The following is an 18428-nucleotide window of genomic DNA, read 5'->3' on the forward strand; positions in this document are numbered from 1 at the left end:
GTGGGAACAACAAATCCAAAGAACCTGCTTCTACTCACTTACTTTCTCTCTTATTCCTTGTCGAAAAGTATTCCCTTTCTCTTTCATTGCTCCCTAATTTACCTCCCCCTCTCCCCTTCACTACTTCACCTCCCTCCCATCCACCCTCGACTCCTACGCCCCCTCCATCCATCCCTCCCTCCTTCCCTCCATCCATCCCTCCTGGCAGCTCACATTATTTCTTCCCACCAGCTATTATTTCTATGACTCACTGTTCCTCTCAAAGCAGCAGCACATTACGGTTCCTATCAAAGCAGTAGCACATTACTGTTCCTCTCAAAGCAGCAGCACATTACTGTTCCTCTCAAAGCAGCAGCACATTACTGTTCCTCTCAAAGCAGCAGCACATTACTGTTCCTCTCAAAGCAGCAGCACATTACTGTTCCTCTCAAAGCAGCAGCACATTACTGTTCCTCTCAAAGCAGCAGCACATTACTGTTCCTCTCAAAGCAGCAGCACATTACTGTTCCTCTCAAAGCAGCAGCACATTACTGTTCCTCTCAAAGCAGCAGCACATTACTGTTCCTCTCAAAGCAGCAGCACATTACTGTTCCTCTCAAAGCAGCAGCACATTACTGTTCCTCTCAAAGCAGCAGCACATTACTGTTCCTCTCAAAGCAGCAGCACATTACTGTTCCTCTCAAAGCAGCAGCACACTACTGTTCCTCTCAAAGCAGCAGTGCAAGTAATGACAGCAGTGCAAGTACTTGAAATGCAAGTAAAACTAAATGCATGCATACAAATACCTAGGTGTCTGGTTAGACTGTAAACTCTCCTTTCATACTCACATTAAGCATCTCCAATCCAAAATTAAATCTAGAATCTGCTTCCTATTTCGCAACAAAGCATCCTTCACTCATGCTGCCAAACATACCCTCGTAAAACTGACTATCGTACCAATCCTTGACTTCGGCGATGTCATTTACAAAATAGCCTCCAACACTCTACTCAGCAAATTGGATGCAGTCTATCACAGTGCCATCCGTTTTGTCACCAAAGCCCCATATACTACCCACCACTGCGGCCTGTATGCTCTCGTTGGCTGGCCCTTGCTTCATATTCGTCGCCAAACCCACTGGCTCCAGGTCATCTATAAGTCTTTGCTAGGTAAAGCCCCGCCTTATCTCAGCTCACTGGTCACCATAGCAGCACCCACCCGTAGCATGCACTCCAGCAGGTATATCTCACTGGTCACCCCCGAAGCCAACTCCACCCTGACAGCCCACTGACTTACTCTCTACTGCCCACTAGAGGACAGAGAGGGGAACTGTGGTGACTGCAGTCTATTCCTAAAAACCAGACAGAGAGAAAGAGGGGGAGGGGGGAGGCGAGTAAAAGCCAATTCATCCTTGCTCTGGGGAATTCGATCTGGAGGCTCTGAACAGAGGGTGTGACGCAATTGCAGCGCCTCCGGAGGCCAAACCGAGCTCCGTACCGCATCGCTGTGCGCCTCCAACATGTTGTAACAATGTGGAGGGCTTCGTATATCTCCGTATAACTCCGCATTGACACGATTGGTTGATGGTAGATGGGGAGGTCCTGTATAAACACAAACTAATTTCCTTTACAACTTCCTTCACAACAGCTCAGCTCCGAGAAGCGCAAGAGGTATGACTGCCCTGCCGTCTGCAGAGGCTGCATCACAGTAAATGCTGTACAAGCCACTGATTGACCATGCAGAGCCTGTAGCCCCTTAAAAAACTACAGTACGTACGGTACCTAACTAGCACCTAATTGAACAACATTAACGTGACTAAATGTATCAAAAGCTCTTTGGTTAGAGACAGGATGTTACTGACAGAGATGTTTTGGGTAATAATGGACTTGAAATATTCTTTAATTTTCCTGATCTTTGGACTCTGCTGAGTAATTCTAATTAGGTAAATGCACATGTAAAGTGTTTTAGTATTCAGAAACTGAGTGCACACGCCTCCCTGGTGGAAGAGGAGGAAGTGGGGTGTGTTTCTGATTTAGCAGACAAGCTGGAGGCCTCTGTGTTCAGAGATGACCAGCCAAGAACCATTACGTGACAGTCCCAGTCAGGATCGGTTGAAGTAGAGCAGTCTACAACTACCCAGGGCAAAATATAGTACACCTCCCGTCTGGTCAGATGTTATGATTGACATTCACGGTTTCCTAATTCATTCGTATTGATATGCTACAGAAGTCACTGGCTGATCATTTGTTATGAGCTAATGCCGAATCAGTAATCATCTGTCGCTCAGAAAGGAGGATCTCGTTATACAGCTTTCTCTCGGTGAGAGCTAGCATGACAGGAATGTTTGTTGAGTTCACTGAGTTCACAGCTATCTGAATCACCTTCTATCTACAGTACTGAATATGGAGATACTGTGTCAATTAGACAGCTACTGGCATTCATGTTTTCAATAGCCCTTTCATTGCAGCTGACACATACACACACGCACACACACACACACACACACACACACACACACACACACACACACACACACACACACACACATACATGCACACACACGCACACACACACACACACACACACACACACACACACACACACACACACACACACACACACACACACACACACACACACACACACACACACACACACACACACACACACACACAGACTAGCACACACCCACACTAAAGCTGAAGTCTGTCTTAACAGATCATTCATAGAAGAAAACCAAGATCACACGTAGCAGCAGTGACACTGAAAGTGATCTATTTATATGGCCTTTCTGTTCGGTGTTGATTCAGCTGGCGAGACCTTGTAAAGTTCATTATTGTAGTGCGATCCTAATGTGTGTGTGTGTGTGTGTGTGTGTGTGTGTGTGTGTGTGTGTGTGTGTGTGTGTGTGTGTGTGTGTGTGTGTGTGTGTGTGTGTGTGTGTGTGTGTGTGAGAGAGAGAGAGAGAGAGAGACAGAGAGAGAGAGAGACAGAGTTTGGTGTGTGTGAGACTGATGGGTCTCTAATAAGCTCAGTAATTTCCCGCCTTCTTCAGTTATAAATACAGTAATGAATACAGTAATAAATATAGCAATAAATACATTAATAAATACAGTAATAAATACAGTAATGAATACAGCAATGAATACATTAATAAATACAGTAATAAATACAGTAATGAATACAGTAATGTATACAGTAAAGCATACAGCAATAAATACAGCAATAAATACATTAATAAATACAGTAATAAATACAGCAATGAATACAGTAAAGCATACAGTAATGAATACAGTAATATATGCATTAATAAATACAGTAATAAATACAGTAATGAATACATTAATAAATGCAGTAATAAATACAGTAATGAATACAGTAAAGCATACAGTAATGAATAAAGTAATATATGCAGTAATAAATACAGTAATAAATACAGTAATGAATACATTAATAAATGCAGTAATAAATACAGTAATGAATACAGTAATGTAGGGATGAGAGGATGATGGAGAGAGAAAAACGAGACAGAGAGACGGAGAGGGGTGAGAGAGAAAAACGAGACAGAGAGACGGAGAGGGGTGAGAGAGAAAAACGAGACAGAGAGATGGGGAGGGGTGAGAGAGAAAAACGAGACAGAGAGACGGAGAGGGGTGAGAGAGAAAAGTTAGGACCAACAAGACTCATCATACAACATTCAATCTACTTACTGATTATTTTTAATAATGATTAGCATTTCTTAATCGTGATGAAACTCTGCTTTGGTGGTGTTGCCTTTACAAAAATTAACAATGATTTACTATCAAAATAAATACCTGCAATGCCACATTAGAAAAAAAGTGTACATCCACACAAACGTTAGCAGATAAATCATATTAACTTCTAAAGTGCTGGCCTCATTCCAGTCAATCAGGGTCGGGGTAAATTCCATTTCAACTCCAGTCAATTCAATAAGCTAACTAAATGTCAATTACAATTACAAATTCTTATTGAAAAGCATTAAAGAGAATTGGAATTTCAGTGTAATCCCTGAATTGACTGGAATTGGAAATGGAATTGACCCCAATAAAAATGTAAAGTCAGTTACATGCTGTATGATATTATGTATATTAATTATATGGTTAAAACATATTGCTAATTCGCTCTAAATATTCAGTTCTTTAAGAATAGGTGTGGGCTGTTTGCCCAGGTCAGGAGTCAGTGCCTGGTCCAAAGTTCTGCAGGGAGAGTTATGGAGATTAGGGTTAAGGTTAAGGTTAAGGTTAGGGTTAGGGTTAAGTTTAGGCTTAGGGGGATCAAACTTTCTGTTCTGGGTGAGGTCTGCCAGTGTGTTAGGGTTGGGGGGGATCAAACATTCTGTTCTTGGTGAGGCCTGCCAGTGTGTTAGGGTTGGGGGATCAAACATTCTGTTCTTGGTGAGGCCTGCCAGTGTGTTAGGGTTGGGGGATCAAACATTCTGTTCTGGGTGAGGCCTCCCAGTGTGTTAGGGTTGTGGGGATCAAACATTCTGTTCTGGGTGAGGCCTGCCAGTGTGTTAGGGTTGGGGGAATCAAACATTCTGTTCTTGGTAAGGCGCCAGTGTGTTAGGGTTTGGGGATCAAACATTCTGTTCTGGGTGAGGCCTGCCAGTGTGTTAGGGTTGGGGGATCAAACATTCTGTTCTGGGTGAGGCCTGCTAGTGTGTTAGGGTTGGGGGATCAAACATTCTGTTCTGGGTGAGGCCTGCCAGTGTGTTAGGGTTGGGGGATCAAACATTCTGTTCTGGGTGAGGCCTCCCAGTGTGTTAGGGTTGTGGGGATCAAACATTCTGTTCTGGGTGAGGCCTGCCAGTGTGTTAGGGTTGGGGGCATCAAACATTCTGTTCTGGGTGAGGCCTGCCAGTGTGTTAGGGTTTGGGGATCAAACATTCTGTTCTGGGTGAGGCCTCCCAGTGTGTTAGGGTTGGGGATCAAACATTCTGTTCTGGGTGAGGCCTCCCAGTGTGTTAGGGTTGGGGATCAAACATTCTGTTCTGGGTGAGGCCTCCCAGTGTGTTAGTGTTGTGGGGATCAAACATTCTGTTCTGGGTAAGGCCTGCCAGTGTGTTTGCCTTCATGTACCTCAACGACCCCTTTGAGTATCCCCTCTTCCCAAGTGCACTAAAGAGGGTCTGTGTTGAAGGAAAGTCTTTCTTTTGTGTACATAGTCTATGGAATCGAATGAGTTGTGATTTGACAATGCCAGTGAATGTATGTTTTGGGTGATAACTGGACTTGTGTAGAGATTGTGTGTCTGTGTTCTTGAAATATACTTTTGTTTGTGAAGAGACTATGTGCGTGACAGTATCTGGAAGAAAAAAAGGGTTGTGTCCAATAAGTTGATTGTATGTGGGTGGATGACATATTTAACTGTTATGGTAGGATGATGGTTATTGAGTATTTCAATGAATGTTGTGAAATGTACCAGATCATGTTCCTACACTCCGAAGACATCATGCAGGTATCGTCTATAAAACATGGGACGCAATGGGCATTTAGTCAAGGCTGTTAACTCCCAGTCTGGCATGTAAATATTAGCATATGCCGGGGCGAACGTTTTACCCATCGCCGTCCCATGAATCTATAGTTGTGGTTGAGGTTAGAGTTGAACCGAGATGTGGACATGAAGCTAGGGTTAGGGTTCAGGTAAACAAGAACCTTCAAACTGTTTTCAACGCTAAAAAATCTCTAATGAATGAATTAATAAAACTTCATTGGAACTTGTGGTTATAAAACCTGCATAAACTGTCATAAGCATTGCATCATGGCCATAACAGAGCCACTCACCTGTCTTCCATTACTACAGAGAACCTTTATCCTTCATACACTGGTATCAATCAGTTACAACTCACATATAACACCGTAGTGTTGTTACAATGTTACAATGACTTGTCCCTTATGAAGTTACAGTGAAACGTAGGGCTAGACTTGCAAACACGGAACATTCTTACAATAGCCTACCTTTCCTCAATATAACTTTATCTGAAAAATTGATTTGATAAAAAGTAGAAAATGACCGGTGTCCAGAAACTATATGCACGGACGTCTTACCTCGTGAAGTATACGAGTCGCCTGGATTTGATGTTCCAGCCACCAGAAAACCCGTCAATTCTGTGAGTGTAACGCCCTGGCCATAGAGAGGGGTTTTTGTTCTTTATTTTGGTTAGGCCAGGGTGTTACATTGGGTGGGCGTTCTATGTTCTAGAATCACAATTACAATTACAACTGTGAGTCTTTCTGGGTGAGTCTTTCTGGGTAAGTCTTTAAGAGCTTTCCACACATGGATTGTACAATATTTGCACCTTATTCTTTTTTAAATCCTTCAAGCGCTGTCAAGTTGGTTGTTGATCATTGCTAGACAGCCATTTTCAAGTCTTGAAATAGATTTTCAAGTCTATTTAAGTCAAAACTGTAACTAGGCAACTCAGGAACATTCAATGTCATCTTGGTAAGCAGCTCCAGTGTATATTTGGCCTTTGTTTTTGGTTATTGTCCAGCTGAAAGGTGAATTTGTCTCCCAGTGTCTGTTGGAAAACAGACTGAACCAGGTTTTCCTCTAGGATTTTCCCTGTGCTTAGCTCTATTCGGTTTATTTTTATCCTAAAAAACTCCCTAGTCCTTGCCGATAACATGATGCAGCCACCACCATGCTTGAAAATATGAAGACTGGTACTCAGTGATATTTTTGTTGTATTTGTCCCAAACATAACGCTTTGTATTGAGGAGTAAACAGTTAGTTTCTTTGAAACATTTTTGGCAGTTTTACTTTAGTGCCTTGTTGCAAACAGGACGCATGTTTTCAAATATTTTTATTCTGTTCAGGCTTCCTTCTTTTCACTTTGTCATTTAGTATTGTGGAGTAACTACAACGTTGTTGATCCATCCTCAGTTTTTCCCTCTCACAGCCATTAAACAGTAACTGTTTTAAAGTCACCATTGGTCTCATGGTGAAATCCCTGAGCGGTTTCATTCTTCTCCGGCAACTGAGTTAGGAATGACGTCTGTATATTTGTAGTGACTAGGTGTATTGATACGCCATACAAAGTGTAATTATTAACTTCACCATGGTCAAAGGAATATTCAATGTTTGCTATTTTTTATTATTATCATCTACCAATAGGTGCTCTTCTTTGCAAGGCATTGGAAAACCTCCCTGGTCTTTGTGGTTGAATCTGTGTTTGAAATTTACTGCTCGACTGAGGGACCTTAGAGATAATTCTATATGTGGGGTACAGAGATCAGGTATCATTCAAAAGTAATCTTAAACCCTATTATTGCACACAGAGTGATGTGTTCATGCAACTTATTATGTGACTTGTTAAGCACATGTTTATTCCTAAACTGATTTAGGCTTGCCATAACAAAGGGATTGAATACTTACATTTCAGCTTCTCATTTTTTAGTTTATAATTTTTTTTTAATCTAAAAACATAATTCCACTTTGACATTATGTGGGTAGGCTAGTGACACACAATTGTAAATGTAAACCATTTTAAATTCAGGCTGTAATTCAACAAAATGTGGAAAAAGTCAAAGGGTGTGAATACATTCTGAAGGCACTGCATTATGATTGTTAGAACTGTCCGTGCTTTAGTTACAAAAGTAGTCATTAACTTTACAGTGTGTTTGGAACTCTACCCTGGGCTTCAGTCAGTGAACAAGAAGTCTTGTGTCACCCCCAGTGGCCCAAAGGAAGAGCAGGCACAATCTAAATGGCAAGCACAGGAGGTTGGTGGCACCTTAATTGGGGAGGACGGGCTCGTGGTAATGGCTATAGCGGTATCAGTGGAATGGTATGAAATACATCAAACACATGGTTTGATGTCATTCCATTCGCTCCTTTCATGCCATTTATTATGAGCCGTCCTCCCTTCAGCAGCCTCCACTGCTGTCAAGTGAAGGAGAAACAATTTTGATGGTCCGATTTTTTATTGAAATAAAAGTATACAAAGTATATTTAAGTATAAAGCAAAAGGACATTCAAAGGGTTTCAGTAATAAGCCTACAGTAGAACAATGAAATATCTTGTTGCAAAATAAGCAAAACTGTTAAGTACAACATAAAAATATTTCATATATACTCTATATGGATCATGAATCAGTATACCTCAGTTATATTAACAGAAAGCCACAAACATACACTGTCTCACTCCTTGTAATAACAGGTCTCTTTAAAAAGCCAAAGGTCATTAAACCCTTAACTCTGTTTAAAAGTTCAGATGAGTTTAATATTGTCACGCTAAATGTCCCTCTGGGACAGTAAAGATTGATCGTATTGATTGACAGATAGTTTCAGGGTTATTCAACCAATGTCAACAATACATTATTCATCCCAACACTCACACACACACACACACACACACACACACACACACACACACACACACACACACACACACACACACACACACACACACACACACACACACACACACACACACACACACACACACACACACACACACACTCCCCTCATAAACCAGTGTCCGACTCCATCTCCTCCGTCTGTGTCCCAGGATCCAGGGTTGGTGGAGGTATTAGGTCAGACTCAGTTTCAGGCTGAGTCACTGGTTCCTCTCTTCCTTCCAGAGGTGGTTTATGTTCTGGTTCTAGTTGTAGAACGGATTCTTCCGGTTCCTCCCTCTGTGATGCCCAATTTTCCCCCAGAAGGAAGTAGACCTGGTTATGATTTGACTTTATCAAATGCTGTACGTGTGTCATTTCTCTGTCTTTTGACGCACAGGCTTCAACAAACATTATTTTTTGCTTTGTATTCACATTGTATTTGGTATTTTATTAGGATCCCCATTAGCTAAAAAAAAGCAGCAGCTACTCTTCCTGGGGTCCACATGAAACATGACATAGTACATAGTACAGAACATTATTAGTCAAGGACTGAAATACATATATTTAAAACATGACACATAGCCTACATATCAGTACACACACACAATATCTATGTCTAATACATAGTACAGTGCAAATTACAATACAATATACAGTACCAGTCAAAAGTTTGGACACACCTACTCATTCAAGGGTTTTTCCTTATTTTTCCTATTTTCTACATTGTAGAATAATATTGAATACATCAAAACTATAAAATAACACATATGGAATCATGTAGTAACCAAAAAAGTGTTAAACAAATCAAAATATATTTTATATTTTATATTCTTCAAAGCAGCCACCCTTTGCTTTGATAACAGCTTTGCACAATTTTGGTATAAATAAATAAAATAAAGAAAACTCCTGGAATGAGTAGGTGTGTCCAAACATTTGACTGGTACTGTATATAAATTGTCTGTGTCTCGTCACAGTCCCCTTTGTGCAGTAAGGTGTTCTTTTATCTGTTTTTTAAAACTGGTTTAATTGCTAGCTTGAGTTACCTGGGGCGGCAGAGAGTTCCATGTAGTCAAGCCTCTATTTAATACTGTACGTTTCCCAGCCTCTGTTCTGGACCAGGGGACTGTGAAGATACTTCTGGTTGCTTGTTTTCTGTTGTACCGATGAGAGTCCGAACTGTGTGCCAACTGCTTGAATAGACAGTTCGGTACCTTCAACACATCAACACCTCGCACAAAGACCACTAGTGATGCAGTCAATCTCTCCTCAACTTTGAGCCAGGAGAGACTGACATGCATGTCACTGACTCTTTCCCTCTGTGTACATCTACGTGCACCTAGGTGCTGCTTTGTTCTGGACCAATTACAATTTTACCTCTGTCCCTTTGCCACACAGCTGGGCAGTATTAAGGTGCGACAAAACTAGGGCCTGTAGGGCCTGCCTGGTCGACTGAGATGTCAAGAAAGCAGAGCAACGCCCTATCATGGACAGACCTCTACTGCATGTGGTTCATTCTTGACTATCACTCCATCTGTAGGAGCTTCGAAACACTGACAAACGTTCCACTCGAACTGAAAATCCTAGTCCAGACCCAGTCCATCATATAGCTGTTTTATTTGATTCTTCTTCGTTTGGCATTTTCAAGCACTTTAAGATTATTTTTGTTATGAAAATCACTGTTGAAGTTGAATAAATTCCTTTATTTTGAATTGACTGCTTTGAAAAGTGAGGTTTCCTCATACATAGATAAATATAAAACGTATCGAAAGAAAGACATACCTTTTGTGGCCCTGGCTCTGCCACTTGCTGTGGCCCTTGTTGTGGCCCGTGCTGTGTTGTGGGGTCCCAGGTCGTGGCCGTCCCCTGGTAGGTCTTCCACAGCCGTCCATACAGCAGGTCCAGCTTGATCTTAGCATAGAGCTTGGAGGGGTCAAAACCCTGGGGCTGAGGCTGGGGGGGTGAGGGAAGGGGGGGTTGCTGGGGGGGCTCCTCTGTGACCCCCTGGATGAGAGATGTTATTTTGAAAATAATTGGCACCTAAATTATTTGTAATGTTGCTTGTATCAGTTGTCATTTCATCATGTTCTGTCATGTAAATGTAAAGACCAAATGAAAAGAGGACTGTAACAGAAGTGTAATGAAAGCAACTCTCACTGCAGTGTTCACATCACACTAAATCCGACCACACAGCAAATGTTATAAAAATCTTTGCTTGACAGACTGATTCTTCTGCCTTATTAACAGTACACCAGCTACTGTGTTACACTATTGTTACCCCAAGTATGATAAACGCCAAACCACATTTACCAGTGTGTGTGTGTGTGTGTGTGTGTGTGTGTGTGTGTGTGTGTGTGTGTGTGAGAGAGTGTGAGAAACGGCTGAGCGATGGCCTGAGACAGTGAACAACAGGAAACCATGGCGATAACCATGCCGAATGGGGGGCCCTGTGGGTTTTCATGGTAACGCAGGTCACTATGTTTACTGAGGTCACTCTACCCATAGAGACAGGCAATGGCTCTATGTCTATGACTCTAGAGAGACATGTGGTTAGGTAGCCTATTTAACTTTCACCAATGACCTTTTCCATGTGCTTTAGGTTACAACACTGCCTTTCTAGATAAAGAATTTCTAGGTAAGGATGTAAGTTTCCATTGTGTCAAAACAGCATGTTAAGCTAAAAGTGTAGCTGAGAAAATAACTTTACTTCTGATTCTGTGTGTTGATCTGTCAGATACGCCTCTACCTCAAACATTCGCCTCCTGGAACAAGAGACAAGAGCAGATGAGTCTTGTTGTTAGAGTCAGAGAGCAGATAAGTCTTGTTGTTAGAGTCAGAGAGCAGATAAGTCTTGTTGTTAGAGTCAGAGAGCAGATGAGTCTTGTTGTTAGAGTCAGAGAGCAGATGAGTCTTGTTGTTAGAGTCAGAGAGCTGATAAGTCTTGTTGTTAGAGTCAGAGAGCAGATGAGTCTTGTTGTTAGAGTCAGAGAGCTGATAAGTCTTGTTGTTAGAGTCAGAGAGCAGATGAGTCTTGTTGTTAGAGTCAGAGAGCTGATAAGTCTTGTTGTTAGAGTCAGAGAGCTGATAAGTCTTGTTGTTAGAGTCAGAGAGCAGATGAGTCTTGGTGTTAGAATCAGTGCTACTGGAAACTTTACTGACAGAGAGAGTGAGGCCTGTCTTTCCATCCTGTGTGTGACTGTGAGAGAGAGACAAAGAAAAAAAACGAAGCGGAAGAGAGAGCAGTGATAGAGATGATGCAGAGAGAGAGAGAGTTAAATGAGCTTGGAATAGAGATACAGAGAGAAGAATGATTTTGATAGGTTGACAGAGAGACAGAGAGACAGAGAGACAGAGAGACAGACAGACAGACAGACAGACAGACAGACAGACAGACAGACAGACAGACAGACAGACAGACAGACAGACAGACAGACAGACAGACAGACAGACAGACAGACAGACAGACAGACAGACAGACAGACAGACAGGCAGACAGACTATATGATGGACAGACAGAAAATGGATTCAGTTGATCAGTAAGGTACCAGCGACAACAGTGTCTGCAGCAGGACTTTCACCAGTAGCAGAGGGAGAGAGAGAGAGAGAGAAGGGGTTAGAGAGAGAGAGAGAGAGAGAGAGAGAAGGGGTTAGAGAGAGAGAGCGAGAGAGAGAAGTGGTTAGAGAGAGAGAGAAGGGGTTAGAGAGAGAGAGAGAGAGAGAGAGAGAGAAGGGGTTAGAGAGAGAGAGAGAGAAGGGGTTAGAGAGAGAGAGAGAGAGAAGGGGTTAGAGAGAGAGAGAGAAGGGGTTAGAGAGAGAGAGAGAGAGAAGGGGTTAGAGAGAGAGAGAGAATGGGTTAGAGAGAGAGAGAGAGAGAAGGGGTTAGAGAGAGAGAGAGAGAGAGAGAGAGAGAGAGAGAGAGAGAGAGAGAGAATGGGTTAGAGAGAGAGAGAGAGAGAGAGAGAGAGAGAGAGAGAGAGAGAGAAGGGGCTTTAAACGGCACCAACCTCCACTGAGATAGGCCTACCTGTGACAGCAGTGTCTGCAGCAGTACTTCCAACAGTAGTACAGTGAGGTCACAATGCTCAGGATGCTGATGGTAGAGCCTCCTACCAACAGGGCCCACTGTTCCAAAGTTCTTTCCCCTAGCAGCCGCTGTGCATCCTCTGACTCCTGGGCCTCTGCTGTGGACAGACACACAGACATGTCAAACACAGTACTTCCAACAGCAGAAGATCATGGGCCTCTGCTGTGGACAGACACACAGACATGTCAAACACAGTACTTCCAACAGCAGAAGATCATGGGCCTCTGCTGTGGACAGACACACAGACATGTCAAACACAGTACTTCCAACAGCAGAAGATCATGGGCCTCCACTGTGGACAGACACACAGACATGTCAAACACAGTACTTCCAAAAGCAGATGATCATGGGCCTCCACTGTGGGTAGACAATAGAGAGACACACAGTACACAGTTATGTATTGTGTGGATAGTTATGATTGAGAGAGAGAGACTGCTCAGGAAAGTCTGACTCCTGGGCCCCTGCTGGAGAAATACACATAAAACACACAGACACACACAGACAAGAACACAGGAGCATGCTCACGCTCAACACACACAAACATACAGGTAATATAGAACCCAAGTGGGTTGTGATTCTTGTTGTGTATTGTTAAGAGAGATAATGAGAGAGAGAGAGAGAGAGAGAGAGAGAGAGAGAGAGAAAATGAGAGGAGAGAGAGACATATTTCCCTCAGAAAAAGGCAACTAGTGTACTTTAACCAATTGCATATCGTTACAACATTGTATATATACATAATATGCCATTTGAAATGTCTTTATTCTTTTGGAACTTATGTAAGTGTAATGTTTACTGTTCATTTGATTGTTTATTTCACTTTTGTTTATTATCCTCTTCACTTGCTTTGGCAATGTTAACATATGTTTCCCATGCCAATAAAGCCCTTAAATTGAATTGAGAGAGAGAGAGAGAGAGAGAGAGAGAGAGAGAGAGAGAGAGAGAGAGAGAGAGAGAGAGAGAGAGAGAGAGAGAGAGAGAGAGAGAGAGAGAGAGAGAGAGAGAGAGAGAGAGAGAGAGAGAGAGAGAGAGAAGTGAGAGAAGGGAAGTGAGAGAAGGGAAGGGCCAGGATGTTTGTCACACAGACAGAGAGAGAAACTTTTGTTAATTATCTATTTCTCTTGCTTTGGGAATGTAAACATATGTTTCCCATGCCAGTAAGGCCCCTTGAATTGAAATTGAAGTGGAGAGAGACAAGAGAGAGAGAGAGAGAGAGAGAGAGAGAGAGAGAGAGTGTGTGAGTGTAATGTTGTTTATGTCACTTTAGTTTATTATCTATTTCACTTGCTTTGGGAATGTAAACATATGCTTACATTGCCCCTTAAATTGAAATTGAAGTGAGACAGAGAGAAAGAGAGAAAGGAGATAAAGGTAGAGAGTGAGAGTACCAGTGCTTTCATTGATCCTGGTTTGTGTACACTGCTCCAGCACCCCAGAGGGAAACGTGATGAATACACAGCAGAGTTGGCTGACCTCCTCCACAGCGCCACCCTTCAGGTCGAGACTGGAACTACGGCTGGAGGCACTACTCTGGATCTTCACAGTGTCGTTGTACTCTGGGACCACGTAGGTACCTAAATGGCATACAGTGAGGGGAAAAAGTATTTGATCCCCTGCTGATTTTGTACGTTTGCTCACTTACAAAGAAATGATCAGTCTATAATTTTAAGGGTAGGTTTATTTGAACAGTGAGAGACAGAATAACAACAAAAATATCCAGAAATGGCTAGGCCACTCCAGGACCTTAATGTGCTTCTTCTTGAGCCACTCCTTTGTTGCCTTGGCTGTGTGTTTTGGGTCATTGTCATGCTGGAATGCCCATCCACGACCCATTTTTAATGCCCTGGCTGAGGGAAGGAGGTTCTCACCCAAGATTTGACGGTACATGGCCCCGTCCCTTTGATGCGGTGAAGTTGTCCTGTCCCCTTAGCAGAAAAACACCCCCAAAGCATAATGTTTCCACCTCCATGTTCGACGGTGGAGATGGTGTTCTTGGGGTCATAGGCAGCATTCCTCCTCCTCCAAACACGGCGAGTTGAGTTGATGCCAAAGAGCTCCATTTTCGTCTCATCTGACCACAACACTTTCACCAGTTGTCCTCTGAGTCATTCAGATGTTCATTGGCAAACTTCAGACGGGCATGTATATGTATTCATGAGCAGGGGGACCTTGCGGGCGCTGCAGGATTTCAGTCCTTCACGGTGTAGTGTGTTACCAATTGTTTTCTTGGTGACTATGGTCCCAGCTGCCTTGAGATCATTGGCAAGATCCTCCCGTGTAGTTCTGGGCTGATTCCTCACCGTTCTCATGATCATTGCAACTCCACGAGGTGAGATCTTGCATGGAGCCCCAGGCCGAGGGATATTGACAGTTCTTTTGTGTTTCTTCCATCTGCGAATAATCGCACCAAATGTTGTCACCTTCTCACCAAGCTGCTTGGTGATGGTCTTGTAGCCCATTCCAGCCTTGTGTAGGTCTACAATCTTGTCCCTGACATCCTTGGAGAGCTCTTTGGTCTTGGCCATGGTGGAGAGTTTGGAATCTGATTGATTGATTGCTTCTGTGGACTGGTGTCTTTTTTTACAGGTAACAAGCTGAGATTAGGAGCACTCCCTTTAAGAGTGTGCTCCTAATCTCAGCTCGTTACCTGTATAAAAGACACCTGGAAGCCAGAAATCTTTCTGATTGAGAGGGGGTCAAATACTTATTTCCCTCATTAAAATGCAAATCAATTTATAACATTTTTCACATGCGTTTTTCTGGATTCTTTTGTTGTTATTCTGTCTCTCACTGTTCAGATAAACCTACCATTAAAATTATAGACTGATCATTTCTTTGTCAGTGAGCAAACGTACAAAATCAGCAGGGGATCAAATACCTTTTCCCTCACTGTATATATAATATTGATAATAACACATTTTATTTGTAGAGCACTTTTTATTCACATACCCAAATCCCAAAGTTCTGTACATGATCAGTATAGCATACATATACTACATTGCTAGGTTAATATATATATATATATATGACATTGTTATTATATATGTACCGAACACGGGATGGAAGGTGCCCAGTTTCAGTTTGGTAGTGGTGTGGTTGGGACTACTGATCATCTCCCAGTTGATCTGAGAAACAGTGTCGTTCTCCGGCAGGAGACGACAGGTAATAGACAGATGCTCTCTGTCCCGTGTGTGAGACACAGAGATCACACTGCCGGCTATGCCTGTGTGAAGCAATAGGGTAGAAGTCAGTTATGTGTGGGCGCTAGAAAAAGTCACAGCCACTTCCAGTGAAATGAAGATGAAACCCTTTTTTTGCATTAATACACATTTAGACACGCACGCACGCACGCGCGCTCACGCACACACTCTCACACACACACACACACACACACACACACACACACACACACACACACACACACACACACACACACACACACACACACACACACACACACACACACACACACACACACACACACAGTTGAAGTCGGAGTTTACATACACTTAGGTTGGAGTCATTAAAACTCGTTTTTTCAACCACTCCACAAATTTCTTGTTAACAAACAATAGTTTTGACAAGTCGGTTAGGACATCTAATTTGTGCATGACACAAGTAATTTTTCCAACAATTGTTCACAGACAGATTATTTCACTTATAATTCATTGTATCACAATTCCAGTGGGTCAGAAGTTTACATACACTAAGTTGACTGTGCCTTTAAACAGCTTGGAAAATTCCAGAAAATTATGTCATGGCTTTAGAAGCATCTTACAGGCTAATTGACATCATTTGAGTCAATTGGAGGTATACCTGTGGAGGTATTTCAAGGCCTACCTTCAAACTCAGTGCCTCTTTGCTTGACATCATGGGAAAATGAAAAGAAATCAGCCAAGACATCACGAAAAAAAATGTAGACCTCCACAAGTCTGGTTCATCCTTGGGAGCAATTTCCAAATGTCTGAGGTACCACTTTCATCTGTACAAACAATAGTACGCAAGTATAAACACCATTGGACCACGCAGCCAACATACCGCTCAGGAAGGAGACGCGTTCTGTCTCCTAGAGATGAATGTACTTTGGTGCAAAAAGTGCAAATCAATCCCAGAACAACAGTAAAGGACCTTGTGAAGATACTGGAGGAAACAGGTACAAAAGTATCTATCTCCACAGTAAAACGAGTCCTATATCGACATAGCCTGAATGGCCGCTCAGCAAGGAATAAGCCACTGCTCCAAAACTGCCATAAAAAAGCCAGACTACGGTTTGCAACTGCACATGGGGACAAAGATTGTACTTTTTGGAGAAATGTCCTCTGGTCTGATGAAACAAAAATAGAACTGTTTGGCCATAATGACCATCGTTATGTTTGGAGGAAAAAGGGGAAGGCTGGCAAGCTGAAGAACTCCATCCCAAACGTGAAGCACAGGGGTGGCAGCATCATGTTGTGGGGGTGCTTTGCTGCAGGAAGGACTGGTGCACTTCACAAAATAGATGGCTTCATGAGGAAGGAAAATGATGTGGATATATTGAAGCAACATCTCAAGACATCAATCAGGAAGTTAAAGCTTGGTCGCAAATGAGTCTTCCAAATGGACAATGACCCCAAGCATACTTCCAAAGTTGTGGCAAAATAGCTTAAGGACAATAAAGTCAAGGTATTGGAGTGGCCATCACAAGCCCTGGCCTTAATCCTATAGAAAATGTGTGGGCAGAACTGAAAAGGTGTGTGCGAGCAAGGAGGCCTACAAACCTGACTTAGTTACACCAGGTCTGTAATGAGGAATGGGCCAAAATTCACCCAACTTATTGTGGGAAGCTTGTAGAAGGCTACCTGAAAGGTTTGACCCAAGTTAAACAATTTAAAGGCAAAGCTACAAATACTAATTGAGTGTATGTAAAATTCTGACCCACTGGGAATGTGATGAAAGAAATAAAAGCTGAAATAAATCATTCTCTCTACTATTATTCTGACATTTGACATTCTTAAAATAAAGTGGTGATCCTAACTGACCTAAAACAGGGAATTTGTACATGGATTAAATGTCAGGAATTGTGAAAAATGTGTTTGGCTAAGGTGTATGTAAACAACTGTAAGTATTTTACTTTTTTGTCATCCTTGATTATTTGATAAATGCACTTTTATGCTATGTGTGTTCTACTAAACTAAAACGTTCCTCTTATTCTAGTTTTTTGTAAGTGACACCAACCTGTTTGTATCAGGACGAGGGCCAGAAGAAAGTAGACCCAGTGTTTTCTCATCTCTAGCTCTGTCGTCAACCCCACCGATGTTGATCCTCTTCTCTGATCCACTTCTCTGATCCCCGTCTCTGATCCTCGTCTCTGATCCTCGTCTCTGATCCACTTCTCTGATCCTCGTCTCTGATCCACTTCTCTGATCCACTTCTCTGATCCTCGTCTCTGATCCACTTCTCTGATCCACTTCTCTGATCCACTTCTCTGATCCTCTTCTCTAATCCTCTTCTCTTGTTGTCTTTTTGTTGTTTTCCAGTCTCCTCTTTCACCACATATTTAATTTAATTTATACATTCTGTTTCACTGTGTTTAATCTCTGTCTTCACACCACCTGTCTGTGTCTGTCTTCATAACAGCTGTCTGTCTTCACACCACTTGTCTGTCTCTGAATCCTTCAGATTCTCTGTCTCTGATTCACAACTCTCAACTTCCTCCTTCTGTACACGTTCAGCCTAACAACTTTTCATCTCTCTCTCTCTCAATCACTCTCTCTTTTTATCTCTCTCTCTCTCTCTCTCTCTAGAGAAAGGAAGAGGAAGTGAATTTGAAGAGTGAAGCGATAGAACTGCATAGTTCCATGTTCGTAGGCTGCTTGGGTTTTTCCATTGTGCTGACATCTTCTAAACCACACACAGATACACATTATATTAGAGCGCAGTACCCAATGCTTCATTTAGTTAAGTACCTCTGTCTTACTGTATCAAACTCCAGATTGTGGCTTTAATAGGCGTTTGATGTACTGGTGGAGGTA

General features: G+C 42.4%; 1 protein-coding gene across 4 annotated transcripts; it reads right to left on the bottom strand.

The window, feature by feature from the left end:
* Positions 1–7910: 7910 nt before the first annotated feature.
* LOC106577894 (uncharacterized) lies at positions 7911–18175 on the bottom strand. Of its 4 annotated transcripts, none has more exons than XM_045701532.1 (7): positions 17632–18175; positions 15467–15640; positions 13806–13991; positions 12361–12517; positions 11044–11098; positions 10119–10289; positions 7911–8672 (listed from the first exon to the last, which is right to left on the bottom strand). In XM_045701532.1, the coding sequence occupies exons 1-7, from the start codon at positions 17681–17683 to the stop codon at positions 8466–8468; spliced, it is 1002 nt and encodes a 333-aa protein (XP_045557488.1). In that variant the 5' UTR covers positions 17684–18175; the 3' UTR covers positions 7911–8465. The 4 variants fall into 4 exon arrangements, with proteins under 4 accessions (XP_045557488.1, XP_045557487.1, XP_014011802.1 ...); XM_045701531.1 differs by having other exon boundaries at positions 10119–10340; positions 17632–18173; XM_014156327.2 differs by having other exon boundaries at positions 7911–8636; positions 17632–18162.
* Positions 18176–18428: the final 253 nt, after the last annotated feature.

Source organism: Salmo salar, chromosome ssa18, assembly GCF_905237065.1.
Source record: "Salmo salar chromosome ssa18, Ssal_v3.1, whole genome shotgun sequence".
Lineage (NCBI taxonomy): Eukaryota > Metazoa > Chordata > Actinopteri > Salmoniformes > Salmonidae > Salmo > Salmo salar.